A 20,168-nucleotide genomic window follows, 5' to 3' on the forward strand; every position below is an offset into this window, starting at 1 on the left:
CTTTGTCAGGCCACACCCCTTGTAAGGCCACACCTTCTCTATACTGATTATAAACACAGACATTGTCAGGCCACACCCCTTGTCAGGCCACACCTTCTCTTTGCTGATTATAAACATGGGCATTGTCAGGCCACACCCCTTTTCAGGCCACACCTTCTTTATGCTGATTATAAACACGGACATTGTCAGGCCACACCCCTTGTCAGACCACACCTTCTCTATGCTGATTATAAACACAGACATTGTCAGGCCACACCCCTTGTCAGGCTACACCTTCTCTATGCTAATTATAAACACGGACATTGTCAGGCCACACCCCTTGTCAGGCCACACCTTCTCTATGCTGATTATAAACACGGACATTGTCAGGCCACACCTTCTCTTTGCTGATTATAAACATGGACATTGTCAGGCCACACCCCTTGTCAGGCCACACCTTCTTTATGCTGATTATAAACACGGACATTGTCAGGCCACACCCCTTGTCAGGCCACACCTTCTCTATGCTGATTATAAACACGGACATTGTCAGGCCACACCTTCTCTATGCTGATTATAAACATGGACATTGTCAGGCCACACCCCTTGTCAGGCCACACCTTCTCTATGCTGATTATAAACATGGACATTGTCAGGCCACACCCCTTGTCAGGCCACACCTTCTCTATGCTGATTATAAACATGGACATTGTCAGGCCACACCCCTTGTCAGGCCACACCTTCTCTATGCTAATTATAAACACGGACATTGTCAGGCCACACCCCTTGTCAGGCCACACCTTCTCTATGCTGATTATAAACATGGACATTGTCAGGCCACACCCCTTGTCAGGCCACACCTTCTCTATGCTGATTATAAACATGGACATTGTCAGGCCACACCCCTTGTCAGGCCACACCTTCTCTATGCTAATTATAAACACGGACATTGTCAGGCCACACCCCTTGTCAGGCCACACCTTCTCTATGCTGATTATAAACACGGACATTGTCAGGCCACACCCCTTGTCAGGCCACACCTTCTCTATGCTGATTATAAACACGGACATTGTCAGGCCACACCCCTTGTCAGGCCACACCTTCTCTATGCTGATTATAAACATGGACATTGTCAGGCCACACCCCTTGTCAGGCCACACCTTCTCTATGCTGATTATAAACACGGACATTGTCAGGCCACACCCCTTGTCAGGCCACACCTTCTCTATGCTGATTATAAACATGGACATTGTCAGGCCACACCCCTTGTCAGGCCACACCTTCTCTATGCTGATTATAAACATGGACATTGTCAGGCCACACCCCTTGTCAGGCCACACCTTCTCTATGCTGATTATAAACATGGACATTGTCAGGCCACACCCCTTGTCAGGCCACACCTTCTCTATGCTGATTATAAACATGGACATTGTCAGGCCACACCCCTTGTCAGGCCACACCTTCTCTATGCTGATTATAAACATGGACATTGTCAGGCCACACCCCTTGTCAGGCCACACCTTCTCTATGCTGATTATAAACATGGACATTGTCAGGCCACACCCCTTGTCAGGCCACACCTTCTCTATGCTGATTATAAACATGGACATTGTCAGTGAAAAGTGTGGCTAACACATCATAGGAAATTCATTTACACAATGTTTTATTTTTTACAAAAGGCCTGGACTTTCCCATGTTTTCATTCCTGAAGAGGTTTCATGGAATGGGGGGCATATGAGGTCACCCCCTCAGGGCAAGAGATAAGCTCATTCTCCGTTATCTGAATCTCTACAGTGAGATGGGTGGAGTTATTCCTTGCTGATAGTTACTCAGGGGGCAGCCCTAACCTTAAGGCCTGTTTCACACTGGCTGTGTATGAATGTGTATGCGGCACTTAATGCCCGGCTTGGTGAGATGCGGCTGAAGTGTCTGATATAACGCAGGGGCATCAGCGTGTTACAGGCCAGCATGCGTGGTGACGTGCAGCGACTCGATAATCACGTAAGTCTATGGCGATGTGGCACGCAGGTTTTTTTCAGAACACTTCCTTGCAATACGTGTTTGCGGCACAGGAAGTAAGATCTATGCAGCCACTTTAGTCTCTCATTAGCGTACATGAAGCTCATTACTGTGCAGGTATTTGGGAAAGCTTTATTTGGTATTACGGTGCGATGTGATCATCCAATCGCACTGCAACCAAAATGCTAAATCCTAGTGTGAAACCGGCCTTAGAATGCAGAGTGACAGCAGCGGTGTGAGGAGAGAATGACACATATACTACAAATGACTGACAGTCCATCCAATCAGCTTCCAGAAGACACCACATGTGATGGATGCTCCAACGTTCTGCAGATCAGATGCTACACAGACGGACATGCTGGAATAGGGATGACGGGGGTCTCTGGTGGTCTTCTCAGTAGCCGGTATTTAATCCATTACGTCTACAATCAAAGGAGCAACATACTCTGAGTGTCTGATGCCAAATGAGAAGTTAGGAGCTTGAGGCCGACACAGGACCACCTGCAAATAGAGGACAACACTAGATATTATTCATGTCCTGCACTATGGAGGGGAAGAGCACTCAGGGGGGGGGGGATTCCTGAAATGCCCAGTATAGATTAGATAGGTATATGCCCCCAGTATAGATAAGATAGGAATATGCCCCCCAGTATAGATTAGATAGGTATATGCCCCAGTATAGATTTAGATAGGTATATGTCCCCCAGTATAGGTTGGATAGGTATATGCCCCCAGTATAGATTAGATAGGTATATGCCCCCAGTATAGATTAGATAGGTATATGCCCAGTATAGATTTAGATAGGTATATGTCCCCCAGTATAGATTAGATAGGTATATGTCCCCCAGTATAGATTAGATAGGTATATGCCCCCAGTATAGATTAGATAGGTATATGTCCCCCAGTATAGATTAGATAGGTATATGCCCAGTATAGATTTAGATAGGTATATGTCCCCCAGTATAGATTAGATAGGTATATGCCACCAGTATAGATTAGATAGGTATATGCCCCCAGTATAGATTACATAGGTATATGCCCCCAGTATAGGTTAGATAGGTATATGCCCAGTATATATTAGATAAGTATATGCCTCCAGTATAGATTAAATAGGTATATGCCCAGTATAGATTAGATAGGTATATGCCCCCAGTATAGATTAGATAGGTATATGACCCCCAGTATAGATTAGATAGGTATATGCCCCCAGTATAGATTAGATAGGTATATGTCCAGTATAGGTTAGATAGGTATATGCCCAGTATAGATTAGATAGGTATATTTCCCCAGTAAAGATTAGATAGGTATATGCCCCCCAGTATAGATTATATAGGTATATGTCCAGTATAGGTTAGATAGGTATATGCCCAGTATAGATTAGATAGGTATATGTCCAGTATAGGTTAGATAGGTATATGTTCAGTATAGGTTAGAGGTTAGATAGGTATATGCCCCCAGTATAGATTAGATAGATATATGCCCCCAGTATAGATTAGATATGTATATGCCCCCAGTATAGATTAGGTAGGTATATGCCCCCAGTATAGATTAGATAGGTATATGTCCCCAGTATAGATTTAGATAGGTATATGCTCCCAGTATAATTTAGATAGGAATATGCCCCCAGTATAGATTCGATAGGTATATGTCCCCCAGTATAGATTAGGTAGGTATATGCCCCCAGTATAGATTAGGTAGGTATATGTCCCCCAGTATAGATTAGATAGGTATATGCTCCCAGTATAATTTAGATAGGAATATGCCCCCAGTATAGATTAGATAGGTATATGTCCCCCAGTATAGATTAGATAGGTATATGCCCAGTATAGATTTAGATAGGTATATGTCCCCCAGTATAGATTAGATAGGTATATGTCCCCAGTAGAGATTAGATAGGTATATGTCCCCCAGCATAGATTAGATAGGTATATGCCACCAGTATAGATTAGATAGGTATATGTCCCCCAGCATAGATTAGATAGGTATATGCCCCCAGTATAGATTAGATAGGTATATGCCCCCAGTATAGATTAGATAGGTATATGCCCCCAGTATAGGTTAGAAAGGTATATGCCTAGTATATATTAGATAGGTATAAGTCCCCAGTATAGGTTAGATAGGTATATGGCTCTCAGTATAGGTTAGATAGGTATATGTCCCCCAGTATAGATTAGATAGGTATATGTCCCCCAGTATAGGTTAGATAGGTATATGCCCAGTATAGATTAGATAGGTATATGCCTCCAGTATAGATTAAATAGGTATATGCCCAGTATAGATTAGATAAGTATATGCTCCCAGTATAGATTAGATAGGCATATGACCCCCAGTATAGATTAGATAGGTATATGCCCCCAGTATAGATTAGATAGGTATATGTCCAGTATAGGTTAGATAGGTATATGCCCAGTATAGATTAGATAGGTATATTTCCCCAGTAAAGATTAGATAGGTATATGCCCCCCAGTATAGAATATATAGGTATATGTCCAGTATAGGTTAGATAGGTATATGTCCAGTATAGGTTAGATAGGTATATGCCCAGTATAGATTAGATAGGTATATGTCCAGTATAGGTTAGATACGTATATGTCCAGTATAGGTTAGAGGTTAGATAGGTATATGCCCAGTATAGATTAGATAGGTATATGCCCCCAGTATAGATTAGATAGGTATATGTCCCCCAGTATAGATTAGATAGATATATGCCCCCAGTATAGATTAGATATGTATATGCCCCCAGTATAGATTAGGTAGGTATATGCCCCCCAGCAGTGGCGGACACAGGCAGCAGTGGGCCCCTGTGCAAAATATCAATTGTGGGCCCCCATGACCTGCGGCGCGCGAAGCGCGCCGCGCCCAAAAATGGGTGCAGCTATATTCGCGCGCCGCGGCAAAAAATGGGCGTGGATAGAACCTGCGGCGCGTAGCGCCGCGGCAAAAAATGGGCGTGGCAATGACCGGATAAGGGCGGAGCTAACTGTAATTTAAAGTGATCCCGGGGTGAGAGTGATATGGAGGCTGCCATATTTATTTCCTTTTAAACAATACTAGTTGCCTGGCGGCCCTGCTGATCTATTTGGCTGCAGTAATAAATTGAATTACACCAGCAACAAGCATGCAGCTTAATCTTCTCAGTTCTGACAATATTGTCAGAAACCCCTGACCTGCTGCATGCTTGTTCAGGGTCTATGGTTGAAAGAATAAGAGGCAGAGGACCAGAACGGCAACCAGGCAACTGGTATTGCTTAAAAGGAGAGAAATATGGCAGCCTCAATATTATTCTCACCTCAGGTTCCCTTGAAAAGTGCAACGCAAAGACAGTGGGCCCAAGTTTTGGTGACCCTTTCCCCAGAAAATTCACATAATTGTGCAGGTTTTCTCAAGAAAATACACATAATGTGAGCAGATTTGCCCAGAAAATACATTCAATCATGTCGGCAGATTTGCCCAGAAAATACGTGCAATGATGTCGGCAGATATGCCCAGAAAATACGTGCAATCATGTCGGCAGATATGCCCAGAAAATACGTGCAATCATGTCGGCAGATATGCCCAGAAAATACGTGCAATCATGTCGGCAGATATGCCCAGAAAATACCTGCAATCATGTCGGCAGATATGCCCAGAAAATACCTGCAATCATGTCGGCAGATTTGCCCAGAAAACACATGCAATCATGTAGCAAATTTGCCCAGAACATACATGCAATCATGTGGCAGACCTGCCCAGAACATACACGCAATCATGTGGCAGACCTGCCCAGAACATACACCTGCTAAAATAAATAATAAAAAAAAAACATTTACTCACCTGCAGCAGCAGACCTCCTGTCCCAGCCTCCATCCGGCGCGCAGCTCCCATGGGTGGTTGGGTGGATAGGTAGCCTGGTGGGTAGGTAGGCAGCCGGGTGGGTAGGTAGGTAGCCCTTAGCCGGGTGGGTAAGTAGCCTGGTGGGTGGCTGGGTAGCCGGGTGGGTAGCCTGGTGGGTGGCTGGGTAGGCGGGTGGGTAGGTAGCCTGGTGGGTGGGTAGGTGGGTGGTTAGGTAGCTGGGTGGGTGGGTAGGTAGCCTGGTGGGTTGGTAGGTAGCCGGGTGGGTAGGTAGGTAGGTAGCCTGGTGGGTAGGTAGGTAGCCGGGTGGGTGTGTAGGTAGCCGGGTGGGTGGTTAGGTAGCCGGGTGGGTAGGTAGCCGGGTGGGTGGGTAGGTAGCCGGGTGGGTAGGTAGGTAGCCGGGTGGGTAGGTAGCCGGGTGGGTGGGTAGGTAGCCGGGTGGGTAGGTAGCCAGGTAGATAGCCGGCAGGGTGGTTAGGTAGCCGGGTGGGTAGGTAGCCAGGTAGATAGCCGGCAGGGTGGTTAGGTAGCCGGGTGGGTAGCTAGGTAGCCGGGTGGGTAGGTAGCCGGGTGGGTAGGTAGCCAGGTAGATAGCCGGCAGGGTGGTTAGGTAGCCGGGTGGGTAGGTAGCCGGGTGGGTGAGTAGGTAGCCGGGTGGGTAGGTAGGTATCCGGGTGGGTAGGTAGCCGGGTGGGTGGGTAGGTAGCCGGGTGGGTAGGTAGCCAGCAGGGTGGGTAGGTAGCCGGGTGGGTAGGTAGCCAGGTAGATAGCCGGCAGGGTGGTTAGGTAGCCGGGTGGGTAGCTAGGTAGCCGGGTGGGTAGGTAGCCAGGTAGATAGCCGGCAGGGTGGTTAGGTAGCCGGGTGGGTAGCTAGGTAGCCGGGTGGGTAGGTAGCCGGCAGGGTGGTTAGGTAGCCGGGTGGGTAGCTAGGTAGCCGGGTGGGTAGGTAGCCGGGTGGGTAGGTAGCCAGGTAGATAGCCGGCAGGGTGGTTAGGTAGCCGGGTGGGTAGGTAGCCAGGTAGATAGCCGGCAGGGTGGTTAGGTAGCCGGGTGGGTAGCTAGGTAGCCGGGTGGGTGGGTAGGTAGCCTGGTTAGGTAGCCGGGTAGGTAGCCGGGTGGATGGTTAGGTAGCGGGGTAGGTAGCCGGGTGGGTGGGTAAGGTAGCCGGGTGGGTAGCTATCCGGGTGGGGGGCCCGACTCCTATCCTCCCTCACTCACCTCGGGGCCCCCCTCCCGGTATGCGCTGCAGCCGGCGGGAGAGCAGAAAATACAGGAAGTCTCCGGCCGGGGCTGCAGCAGACGCTAGAGGCAGCTGCTGCTTAGTTTCCGATATGTCTCCAAAGTTGGAGACCAAGCGGCAGCTGCCGCCCCGGCCGGAGACTTCTTGTATTTTCCGCTCTCCCGCCGCATGAGGGGGGGGGGGGGCGAGGTGAGGGGGGAGGACAGGAGTTGGGCCCCCCAGGTTAAAAAAAATAAAATAAAAAAAAAAAAAAAAACCTGCAATACTTAATGGGCCCCTGAAGCAGCAGAACTTCAGGGGCCCTCGTGCGGCGGCACGGCCTGCACGGCCGTATGTCCGCCACTGACACTGCCCCCCAGTATAAATTAGATAGGTATATGCCCCCAGTATAGATTAGATAGGTATATGCCCCCAGTATAGATTAGATAGGTATATGTCCCCCAGTATAGGTTGGATAGGTATATGCCCTCCAGTATAGATTAGATAGGGATATGCCCCCAGTATGATTTAGATAGGTATATGCCCAGTATAGATTAGATAGGTATATGCCCAATATAGGTTAGATAGGTATATGCCCAGTATAGATTATATAGGTATATGTCCCCCAGTATAAGTTAGATAGGTATATGACCCCCAGTATAGATTAGATAGGTATATGCCCCCAGTATAGATTAGATAGGTATATGTCCAGTATAGGTTAGATAGGTATATGCCCAGTATAGATCAGATAGGTATATTTCCCCAGTAAAGATTAGATAGGTATATGCCCCCAGTATAGATTATATAGGTATATGTCCAGTATAGGTTAGATAGGTATATGTCCAGTATAGGTTAGATAGGTATATGCCCAGTATAGATTAGATAGGTATATGTCCAGTATAGGTTAGAGGTTAGATAGGTATATGCCCAGTATAAATTAGATAGGTATATGCCCCCAGTATAGATTAGATAGGTATATGTCCCCCAGTATAGATTAGATAGGTATATGCCCCCAGTATAGATTAGATAGGTATATGTCCCCTAGTATAGATTAGATAGGTATATGCCCCCAGTATAGATTAGATAGGTATATGCCCCCAGTACAGATTAGATAGGTATATGCCCCCAGTATAGATTAGATAGGAATATGCCCCCAGTATAGATTAGATAGGTATATGTCCCCCAGTATAGATTAGATAGGTATATGCCCAGTATAGATTTAGATAGGTATATGTCCCCCAGTACAGATTAGATAGGTATATGCTCCCAGTATAGGTTAGATAGGTATATGCCCCCAGTATAGATTAGATAGGTATATGTCCCCCAGTATAGGTTGGATAGGTATATGCCCTCCAGTATAGATTAGATAGGTATATGCCCCCAGTATAATTTAGATAGGTATATGCCCAGTATAGATTAGATAGGTATATGCCCAATATAGGTTAGATAGGTATATGCCCAGTAAAGATTAGATAGGTATATGTCCCCCAGTATAAGTTAGATAGGTATATTTCCCCCAGTATAGGTTAGATAGGTATATGTCCCCCAGTATAAGTTAGATAGGTATATGTCCCCCAGTATAAGTTAGATAGGTATAAGCCCAGTATAGGTTAGATAGGTATATGCCCAGTATAGATTAGATAGGTATATGTCCCCCAGTATAAGTTAGATAGGTATATGCCCAGTATAGATTAGATAGGTATATGCCCAATATAGGTTAGATAGGTATATGCCCAGTATAGATTAGATAGGTGTATGTCACCCAGTATAAATTAGATAGGTATATGCCCAGTATAGATTAGATAGGTGTATGTCCACCAGTATAAGTTAGATAGGTATATGTCCCCCAGTATAGGTTAGATAGGTATATGTCCCCCAGTATAAGTTAGATAGGTATATTCCCCCAGTATAGGTTAGATAGGTATATGCCTAGTATATATTAGATAGGTATAAGTCCCCAGTATAGGTTAGATAGGTATATGGCTCCCAGTATAGGTTAGATAGGTATATGTCCCCCAGTATAGATTAGACAGGTATATGTCCCCCAGTATAGGTTAGATAGGTATATGCCCAGTATAGATTAGATAGGTATATGCCTCCAGTATAGATTAAATAGGTATATGCCCAGTATAGATTAGATAAGTATATGCTCCCAGTATAGGTTAGATAGGTATATGACCCCCAGTATAGATTAGATAGGTATATGACCCCAGTATAGATTAGATAGGTATATGTGCAGTATAGGTTAGATAGGTATATGCCCAGTATAGATTAGATAGGTATATTTCCCCATGCCCTCCAGTATAGATTAGATAGGTATATGCCCCCAGTATAATTTAGATAGGTATATGCCCAGTATAGATTAGATAGGCATATGCCCAATATAGGTTAGATAGGTATATGCCCAGTATAGATTATATAGGTATATGTCCCCCAGTATAAGTTAGATAGGTATATGACCCCCAGTATAGATTAGATAGGTATATGCCCCCAGTATAGATTAGATAGGTATATGTCCAGTATAGGTTAGATAGGTATATGCCCAGTATAGATTAGATAGGTATATTTCCCCAGTAAAGATTAGATAGGTATATGCCCCCAGTATAGATTATATAGGTATATGTCCAGTATAGGTTAGAAAGGTATATGTCCAGTATAGGTTAGATAGGTATATGCCCAGTATAGATTAGATAGGTATATGCCCAGTATAGATTAGATAGGTATATGTCCAGTATAGGTTAGAGGTTAGATAGGTATATGCCCAGTATAAATTAGATAGGTATATGCCCCCAGTATAGATTAGATAGGTATATGTCCCCCAGTATAGATTAGATAGGTATATGCCCCCAGTATAGATTATATATGTATATGCCCCCAGTATAGATTAGGTAGGTATATGCCCCCCAGTATAGATTAGATAGGTATATGCCCCCAGTATAGATTAGATAGGTAAATGCCCCCAGTATAGATTAGATAGGTATATGTCACCTAGTATAGATTAGATAGGTATATGCCCCCAGTATAGATTAGATAGGTATATGCCCCCAGTATAGATTAGATAGGTATATGCCCCCAGTATAGATTAGATAGGAATATGCCCCCAGTATAGATTAGATAGGTATATGTCCCCCAGTATAGATTAGATAGGTATATGCCCAGTATAGATTTAGATAGGTATATGTCCCCCAGTATAGATTAGATAGGTAAATGCCTCCAGTATAGATTAGATAGGTATATGCCCCCAGTATAGATTAGATAGGTATATGCCCCCAGTATAGATTAGATAGGAATATGCCCCCAGTATAGATTAGATAGGTATATGTCCCCCAGTATAGATTAGATAGGTATATGCCCAGTATAGATTTAGATAGGTATATGTCCCCCAGTATAGATTAGATAGGTAAATGCCTCCAGTATAGATTAGATAGGTATATGCCCCCAGTATAATTTAGATAGGTATATGCCCAGTATAGATTAGATAGGCATATGCCCAATATAGGTTAGATAGGTATATGCCCAGTATAGATTATATAGGTATATGTCCCCCAGTATAAGTTAGATAGGTATATGACCCCCAGTATAGATTAGATAGGTATATGCCCCCAGTATAGATTAGATAGGTATATGTCCAGTATAGGTTAGATAGGTATATGCCCAGTATAGATTAGATAGGTATATTTCCCCAGTAAAGATTAGATAGGTATATGCCCCCAGTATAGATTATATAGGTATATGTCCAGTATAGGTTAGAAAGGTATATGTCCAGTATAGGTTAGATAGGTATATGCCCAGTATAGATTAGATAGGTATATGCCCAGTATAGATTAGATAGGTATATGTCCAGTATAGGTTAGAGGTTAGATAGGTATATGCCCAGTATAAATTAGATAGGTATATGCCCCCAGTATAGATTAGATAGGTATATGTCCCCCAGTATAGATTAGATAGGTATATGCCCCCAGTATAGATTATATATGTATATGCCCCCAGTATAGATTAGGTAGGTATATGCCCCCCAGTATAGATTAGATAGGTATATGCCCCCAGTATAGATTAGATAGGTAAATGCCCCCAGTATAGATTAGATAGGTATATGTCCCCTAGTATAGATTAGATAGGTATATGCCCCCAGTATAGATTAGATAGGTATATGCCCCCAGTATAGATTAGATAGGTATATGCCCCCAGTATAGATTAGATAGGAATATGCCCCCAGTATAGATTAGATAGGTATATGTCCCCCAGTATAGATTAGATAGGTATATGCCCAGTATAGATTTAGATAGGTATATGTCCCCCAGTATAGATTAGATAGGTATATGCCCCCAGTATAGGTTAGATAGGTATATGCCCCCAGTATAGATTAGATAGGTATATGTCCCCCAGTATAGGTTTGGATAGGTATATGCCCTCCAGTATAGATTAGATAGGTATATGCCCCCAGTATAATTTAGATAGGTATATGCCCAGTATAGATTAGATAGGTATATGCCCAATATAGGTTAGATAGGTATATGCCCAGTAAAGATTAGATAGGTATATGTCCCCCAGTATAAGTTAGATAGGTATATTTCCCCCAGTATAGGTTAGATAGGTATATGTCCCCCAGTATAAGTTAGATAGGTATATGTCCCCCAGTATAAGTTAGATAGGTATAAGCCCAGTATAGGTTAGATAGGTATATGCCCAGTATAGATTAGATAGGTATATGTCCCCCAGTATAAGTTAGATAGGTATATGCCCAGTATAGATTAGATAGGTATATGCCCAATATAGGTTAGATAGGTATATGCCCAGTATAGATTAGATAGGTGTATGTCCCCCAGTATAAGTTAGATAGGTATATGTCCCCCAGTATAAGTTAGATAGGTATATGTCCCCCAGTATAAGTTAGATAGGTATATGTCCCCCAGTATACATTAGATAGGTATATACCCAGTATAGGTTAGATAGGTATATGCCCAGTATATATTAGATAGGTATATGCCCCCAGTATAGGTTAGATAGGTATATGTCCCCCAGTATAGAATAGATAGCTATGTGCCCCCCAGTATAAGTTAGATAGGTATATGTCCCCCAGTATAGATTAGATAGGTATATGTCCCCCAGTATAGATCAGATAGGTATATGTCCCCCAGTATAAGTTAGATAGGTATATGTCCCCCAGTATAGATTAGCTAGGTATATGTCCCCCAGTATAGATCAGATAGGTATATGTCCCCCAGTATAGATTAGATAGGTATATGTCCCCCAGTATAGATCAGATAGGTATATGTCCCCCAGTATAGATTAGATAGGTATATGTCCCCCAGTATAGATTAGATAGGTATATGTCCCCCAGTATAGATCAGATAGGTATATGTCCCCCAGTATAGATTAGATAGGTATATGTCCCCCAGTATAGATCAGATAGGTATATGTCCCCCAGTATAAGTTAGATAGGTATATGTCCCCCAGTATAGGTTAGATAGGTATATGTCCCCCAGTATAGATTAGATAGGTATATGTCCCCCAGTATAGATTAGATAGGTATATGTCCCCCAGTATAGATCAGATAGGTATATGTCCCCCAGTATAGATTAGATAGGTATATGTCCCCCAGTATAGATCAGATAGGTATATGTCCCCCAGTATAAGTTAGATAGGTATATGTCCCCCAGTATAGGTTAGATAGGTATATGTCCCCCAGCATAGATTAGATAGGTATATGCCCCCAGTATAGATTAGATAGGTATATGCCCCCAGTATAGATTAGATAGGTATATGCCTCCAGTATAGATTAGGTAGGTATATGTCCCCCAGTATAAGTTAGATAGGTATATGTCCCCCAGTATAAGTTAGATAGGTATATGTCCCCCAGTATAGGTTAGATAGGTATATGTCCCCCAGTATAAGTTAGATAGGTATATGCCCCCAGTATAGATTAGATAGGTTAGGCGGGGGGAGCAGGGAGAGAGGAGTTTCCACTTACCTGCCTGGATCCTGCACGTAGCTTCTATCTTCAGCCTCTCCCGGGGCGCGTCGCATCGGTAAGAGCTCCCCCTGTGATGACATGCGGTTACGTCATCACAGGGGGCGCTTTTACCATAGCGACAGACGCCAGCCGGGACAGGAAGTACATAGAAGCTGCGCAGGATCCAGGCACTGTAAGTGGAATGTCTTCTCTCTCCCAGCAGCTCTGCCTGGTGCCCGTACGCCCGCTGCCCGCCACCAGCCGCTAGCTAGGCCCCTCGCAGCGTGAGGCCTCGCGGCGCCCCTGCTCGTACCACCAGTTAGATCCTCGCCGCACACACATACATAGCAGCCCCAATTCTCGGTGCAGGGAGGGTTCCAGACACCCGGAACACCCCATTCCATGTGCCAGTGAGCACTAATACAGCCACATTTGTAACACTACAAATTATGCATGGATTCTATTGCTGTATATAATATAGAGCATAGACTGTGGTAGGACATTAGATGTGACTCCTCTGAGGGACAGTTAGTGGTGTGACTGGCTCTATGTACAGAGCTGTATAATGTGTAATATATAATATAGAGCATAGACTGTGGTAGGACATTAGCTGTGACCCCTCTGAGGGACAGTTAGCGGTGTGACTGGCTCTATGTACAGAGCTGTACAATGTGTAATATATAATATAGAGCATAGACTGTGGTAGGACATTAGATGTGACCCCTCTGAGGGACAGTTAGCGGTGTGACTGGCTCTATGTACAGAGCTGTATAATGTGTAATATATAATATACAGCATAGGCTGTGGTAGGACATTAGAAGTGACCCCTCTGAGGGACAGTTAGCGGTGTGACTGGCTCTATGTACAGAGCTGTATAATGTGTAATATATAATATACAGCATAGGCTGTGGTAGGACATTAGATGTGACTCCTCTGAGGGACAGTTAGCGGTGTGACTGGCTCTATGTACAGAGCTGTATAATGTGTAATATATAATATAGAGCATAGACTGTGGTAGGACATTAGATGTGACCCCTCTGAGGGACAGTTAGCGGTGTGACTGGCTCTATGTACAGAGCTGTATAATGTGTAATATATAATATACAGCATGGGCTGTGGAAGGACATTAGATGTGACCCCTCTGAGGGACAGTTAGTGGTGTGACTGGCTCTATGTACAGAGCTGTATAATGTGTAATATATAATATACAGCATGGGCTGTGGAAGGACATTAGATGTGACCCCTCTGAGGGACAGTTAGCGGTGTGACTGGCTCTATGTACAGAGCTATATAATGTGTAATATATAATATAGAGCATAGACTGTGGTAGGACATTAGATGTGACCCCTCTGAGGGACAGTTAGCGGTGTGACTGGCTCTATGTACAGAGCTGTGTAATGTAATATATAATATAGAGCATAGGCTGTGGTAGGACATTAGATGTGACCCCTGAGGGACAGTTAGTGGTGTGACTGGCTCTATGTACAGAGCTGTATAATGTGTAATATATAATATAGAGCATAGGCTGTGGTAGGACATTAGATGTGACCCCTCTGAGGGACAGTTAGTGGTGTGACTGGCTCTATGTACAGAGCTGTATAATGTGTAATATATAATATAGAGCATAGACTGTGGTAGGACATTAGATGTGACCCCTCTGAGGGACAGTTAGCGGTGTGACTGGCTCTATGTACAGAGCTGTATAATGTGTAATATATAATATAGAGCATAGGCTGTGGTAGGACATTAGATGTGACCTCACTGAGGGACAGTTAGCGGTGTGACTGGCTCTATGTACAGAGCTGTATAATGTGTAATATATAATATACAGCATAGACTGTGGTAGGACATTAGATGTGACCCCTCTGAGGGACAGTTAGCGGTGTGACTGGCTCTATGTACAGAGCTGTATAATGTGTAATATATAATATAGAGCATAGACTGTGGTAGGACATTAGATGTGACTCCTCTGAGGGACAGTTAGCAGTGTGACTGGCTCTATGTACAGAGCTGTATAATGTGTAATATATAATATAGAGCATAGACTGTGGTAGGACATTAGATGTGACCCCTGAGGGACAGTTAGTGGTGTGACTGGCTCTATGTACAGAGCTGTATAATGTGTAATATATAATATAGAGCATAGACTGTGGTAGGACATTAGATGTGACCCCTCTGAGGGACAGTTAGTGGTGTGACTGGCTCTATGTACAGAGCTGTATAATGTGTAATATATAATATAGAGCATAGACTGTGGTAGGACATTAGATGTGACCCCTCTGAGGGACAGTTAGTGGTGTGACTGGCTCTATGTACAGAGCTGTATAATGTGTAATATATAATATACAGCATAGGCTGTGGTAGGACATTAGATGTGACCCCTGAGGGACAGTTAGCGGTGTGACTGGCTCTATGTACAGAGCTGTATAATGTGTAATATATAATATAGAGCATAGACTGTGGTAGGACATTAGATGTGACTCCTCTGAGGGACAGTTAGCGGTGTGACTGGCTCTATGTACAGAGCTGTATAATGTGTAATATATAATATACAGCATAGACTGTGGTAGGACATTAGATGTGACCCCTCTGAGGGACAGTTAGCGGTGTGACTGGCTCTATGTACAGAGCTGTATAATGTGTAATATATAATATAGAGCATAGGCTGTGGTAGGACATTAGATGTGACCCCCCCTGAGGGACAGTTAGCAGTGTGACTAGCTCTATGTACAGAGCTGTATAATGTGTAATATATAATATAGAGCATAGACTGTGGTAGGACATTAGATGTGACTCCTCTGAGGGACAGTTAGCGGTGTGACTGGCTCTATGTACAGAGCTGTATAATGTGTAATATATAATATACAGCATAGCCTGTGGTAGGACATTAGATGTGACCCCTCTGAGGGACAGTTAGCGGTGTGACTGGCTCTATGTACAGAGCTGTATAATGTGTAATATATAATATACAGCATAGACTGTGGTAGGACATTAGATGTGACCCCTCTGAGGGACAGTTAGCGGTGTGACTGGCTCTATGTACAGAGCTGTATAATGTGTAATATATGATATAGAGCATAGGCTGTGGTAGGACATTAGATGTGACCCCTCTGAGGGACAGTTAGTGGTGTGACTGGCTCTATGTACAGAGCTGTATAATGTGTAATATATAATATACAGCACAGGCTGTGGTAGGACATTAGATGTGACTCCTCTGAGGGACAGTTAGCAGTGTGACTGGCTCTATGTACAGAGCTGTATAATGTGTAATATATGATATAGAGCATAGGCTGTGGTAGGACATTAGATGTGACCCCTCTGAGGGACAGTTAGCGGTGTGACTGGCTCTATGTACAGAGCTGTATAATGTGTAATATATAATATACAGCACAGGCTGTGGTAGGACATTAGATGTGACTCCTCTGAGGGACAGTTAGCGGTGTGACTGGCTCTATGTACAGAGCTGTATAATGTGTAATATATAATATAGAGCATAGACTGTGGTAGGACATTAGATGTGACCCCTCTGAGGGACAGTTAGCAGTGTGACTAGCTCTATGTACAGAGTTGTATAATGTGTAATATATAATATACAGCATAGACTGTGGTAGGACATTAGATGTGACTCCTTTGAGGGACAGTTAGTGGTGTGACTGGCTCTATGTACAGAGCTGTATAATGTGTAATATATAATATAGAGCATAGACTGTGGTAGGACATTAGATGTGACCCCTCTGAGGCACAGTTAGTGGTGTGACTGGCTCTATGTACAGAGCTGTATAATGTGTAATATATAATATATAGAGATGAGCGTAATGACCTAATTACGAATTTCCGAAATTTCGCGAAATTACTACAATTACGATTTTAGCAGTAATCGAAATTTCGTAATTTTCGCAAATTACGCAAATTTTCGTAATTACGATTACGAAATTTAGTATTTTAAAGTTTGCAAAGGTTTCTATCCCTCTAGATGCCTAAAATGAATAACCAACCAATCCTCCTCCTCCTCTCTCTCTCTCTCTCTCTCTCTCTCTCTCTCTCTCTCTCTCTCTCTCTCTCTCTCTCTCTCTCTCTCTCTCTCTCTCTCTCTCTCCAGAGATCTGTAGTATTTCAAAACCATACTCACATTCATGACATGTCCAGGGATCAAACCCAGGCCAACCACATGGAAGACAGCTATGCTCACCACCATACCACCAAACACACACTAAATAGACTGCTAACCTAAATCTTACTTGTAGACAGTCATATGAGACACATGCTGGGTGCAGGGCTTTGTGATTGGACCATGCGATAGAGTGAGGTGCAAAAATGAAATCATGCCTAGCAGAGGATGGTTTCACAGTGCTAAATGCTAGGCTGGCTGTGGTGCAATTGGTTAGTGTGTCTGGCTGGTAACAGCAAGGTTACAGGTTCAATTCCATCCAGGCATGTCTTTTCCTTTTGCGTTCAACAGTTGTCCAAACAGAGCCAACAGAGCCCCAGATAGCCATGTAGAGTTAGGTCACAGCTAGCCTGGCTGTGGTGCAATTGGTTAGTGTGTCTGGCTGGTAACAGCAAGGTTACAGGTTCGATTCCATCCAGGCATGTCTTTTCCTTTTGCGTTCAACAGTTGTCCAAACAGAGCCAACAGAGCCCCAGATAGCCATGTAGAGTTAGGTCACAGCTAGCCTGGCTGTGGTGCAATTGGTTAGTGTGTCTGGCTGGTAACAGCAAGGTTACAGGTTCGATTCCATCCAGGCATGTCTTTTCCTTTTGCGTTCAACAGTTGTCCAAACAGAGCCAACAGAGCCCCAGATAGCCATGTAGAGTTAGGTCACAGCTAGCCTGGCTGTGGTGCAATTGGTTAGTGTGTCTGGCTGGTAACAGCAAGGTTACAGGTTCGATTCCATCCAGGCATGTCTTTTCCTTTTGCGTTCAACAGTTGTCCAAACAGAGCCAACAGAGCCCCAGATAGCCATGTAGAGTTAGGTCACAGCTAGCCTGGCTGTGGTGCAATTGGTTAGTGTGTCTGGCTGGTAACAGCAAGGTTACAGGTTCAATTCCATCCAGGCATGTCTTTTCCTTTTGCGTTCAACAGTTGTCCAAACAGAGCCAACAGAGCCCCAGATAGCCATGTAGAGTTAGGTCACAGCTAGCCTGGCTGTGGTGCAATTGGTTAGTGTGTCTGGCTGGTAACAGCAAGGTTACAGGTTCGATTCCATCCAGGCATGTCTTTTCCTTTTGCGTTCAACAGTTGTCCAAACAGAGCCAACAGAGCCCCAGATAGCCATGTAGAGTTAGGTCACAGCTAGCCTGGCTGTGGTGCAATTGGTTAGTGTGTCTGGCTGGTAACAGCAAGGTTACAGGTTTGATTCCATCCAGGCATGTCTTTTCCTTTTGCGTGCGCGCGCTGCGCCATTGAACCCCATGGGGTATTTTGCGTGCGTAAAACTTTACGCATGCAAAACTTTGTGCTCGGTGTTTGGACAACTGTTGAACTCAAAAGGAAAAGACATGCCTGGATGGAATCGAACCTGTAACCTTGCTGTTACCAGCCAGACACACTAACCAATTGCACCACAGCCAGGCTAGCTGTGACCTAACTCTACATGGCTATCTGGGGCTCTGTTGGCTCTGTTTGGACAACTGTTGAACGCAAAAGGAAAAGACATGCCTGGATGGAATCGAACCTGTAACCTTGCTGTTGCCAGCCAGACGCACTAACCAATTGCACCACAGCCAGCCTAGCATTTAGCATTGTGAAACCATCCTCTGCTAGGCATGATTTCATTTTTGCACCTCACTCTATCGCATGGTCCATGGTCCAATCACAAAGCCCTGCACCCAGCATGTGTCTCATATGACTGTCTACAAGTAAGATTTAGGTTAGCAGTCTATTTAGTGTGTGTTTGGTGGTATGGTGGTGAGCATAGCTGTCTTCCATGTGGTTGGCCTGGGTTTGATCCCTGGACATGTCATGAATGTGAGTATGGTTTTGAAATACTACAGATCGAGAGAGAGAGAGAGAGAGAGAGAGAGAGAGAGAGAAGGAGGGCGAGGAGGGCTGGCTGTGCTATTCATTTTAGGCATCTAGAGGGATAGAAACCCTTACTAACCTGAAAAAGTAAAATTTCGGTTGGAGACACGAAATTCGTCATTACGGGAGTGAAATTTCGATTACAAAATTGTAAATTACGATTTGAAAATTAATTACGAAATTACGAATTTGGGTCGTAATGTTAAATTTCGCATTCGTAATAAAAGCAGTTCGAAATTTCGAAAATTTCGGCTCATCTCTAATAATATAGAGCATAGACTGTGGTAGGACATTAGATGTGAGCCCTCTGAGGGACAGTTAGTGGTGTGACTGGCTCTATGTACAGAGCTGTATAATGTGTAATATATAATATAGAGCATAGACTGTGGTAGGACATTAGATGTGACCCCTCTGAGGGACAGTTAGCGGTGTGACTGGCTCTATGTACAGAGCTGTATAATGTGTAATATATAATATACAGCATAGACTGTGGTAGGACATTAGATGTGACCCCTCTGAGGGACAGTTAGTGGTGTGACTGGCTCTATGTACAGAGCTGTATAATGTGTAATATATAATATACAGCATAGACTGTGGTAGGACATTAGATGTGACCCCTCTGAGGGACAGTTAGCGGTGTGACTGGCTCTATGTACACAGCTGTATAATGTGTAATATATAATATAGAGCATAGACTGTGGTAGGACATTAGATGTGACTCCTCTGAGGGACAGTTAGCGGTGTGACTGGCTCTATGTACAGAGCTGTATAATGTGTAATATATAATATACAGCATAGACTGTGGTAGGACATTAGATGTGACCCCTCTGAGGGACAGTTAGCGGTGTGACTGGCTCTATGTACAGAGCTGTATAATGTGTAATATATAATATAGGGCATAGACTGTGGTAGGACATTAGATGTGGCCCCTCTGAGGGACAGTTAGCGGTGTGACTGGCTCTATGTACAGAGCTGTATAATGTGTAATATATAATATAGAGCATAGGCTGTGGTAGGACATTAGATGTGACTCCTCTGAGGGACAGTTAGTGGTGTGACTGGCTCTATGTACAGAGCTGTATAATGTGTAATATATAATATAGAGCATAGACTGTGGTAGGACATTAGATGTGACCCCTCTGAGG

General features: G+C 43.8%; 1 protein-coding gene across 2 annotated transcripts in view; it reads right to left on the reverse strand.

Moving 5' to 3' along the window:
* Positions 1-1,611: 1,611 nt before the first annotated feature.
* The window catches only part of LOC137561485 (ciliary microtubule associated protein 1A), a 138,573-nt gene continuing 120,016 nt past the window's right edge, over positions 1,612-20,168 (reverse strand). For both annotated transcript variants that reach the window (XM_068272785.1, XM_068272788.1), the window contains exon 7: positions 1,612-2,499. In XM_068272785.1, coding sequence (XP_068128886.1) covers positions 2,407-2,499 — 93 coding nt within the window. In that variant the 3' untranslated portion in view covers positions 1,612-2,406. The remainder of the gene's footprint in view (positions 2,500-20,168) is intronic.

The sequence above is a fragment of the Hyperolius riggenbachi genome, chromosome 1 (genome assembly GCF_040937935.1).
Source record: "Hyperolius riggenbachi isolate aHypRig1 chromosome 1, aHypRig1.pri, whole genome shotgun sequence".
In the NCBI taxonomy this organism is placed as follows: Eukaryota; Metazoa; Chordata; class Amphibia; order Anura; family Hyperoliidae; genus Hyperolius; species Hyperolius riggenbachi.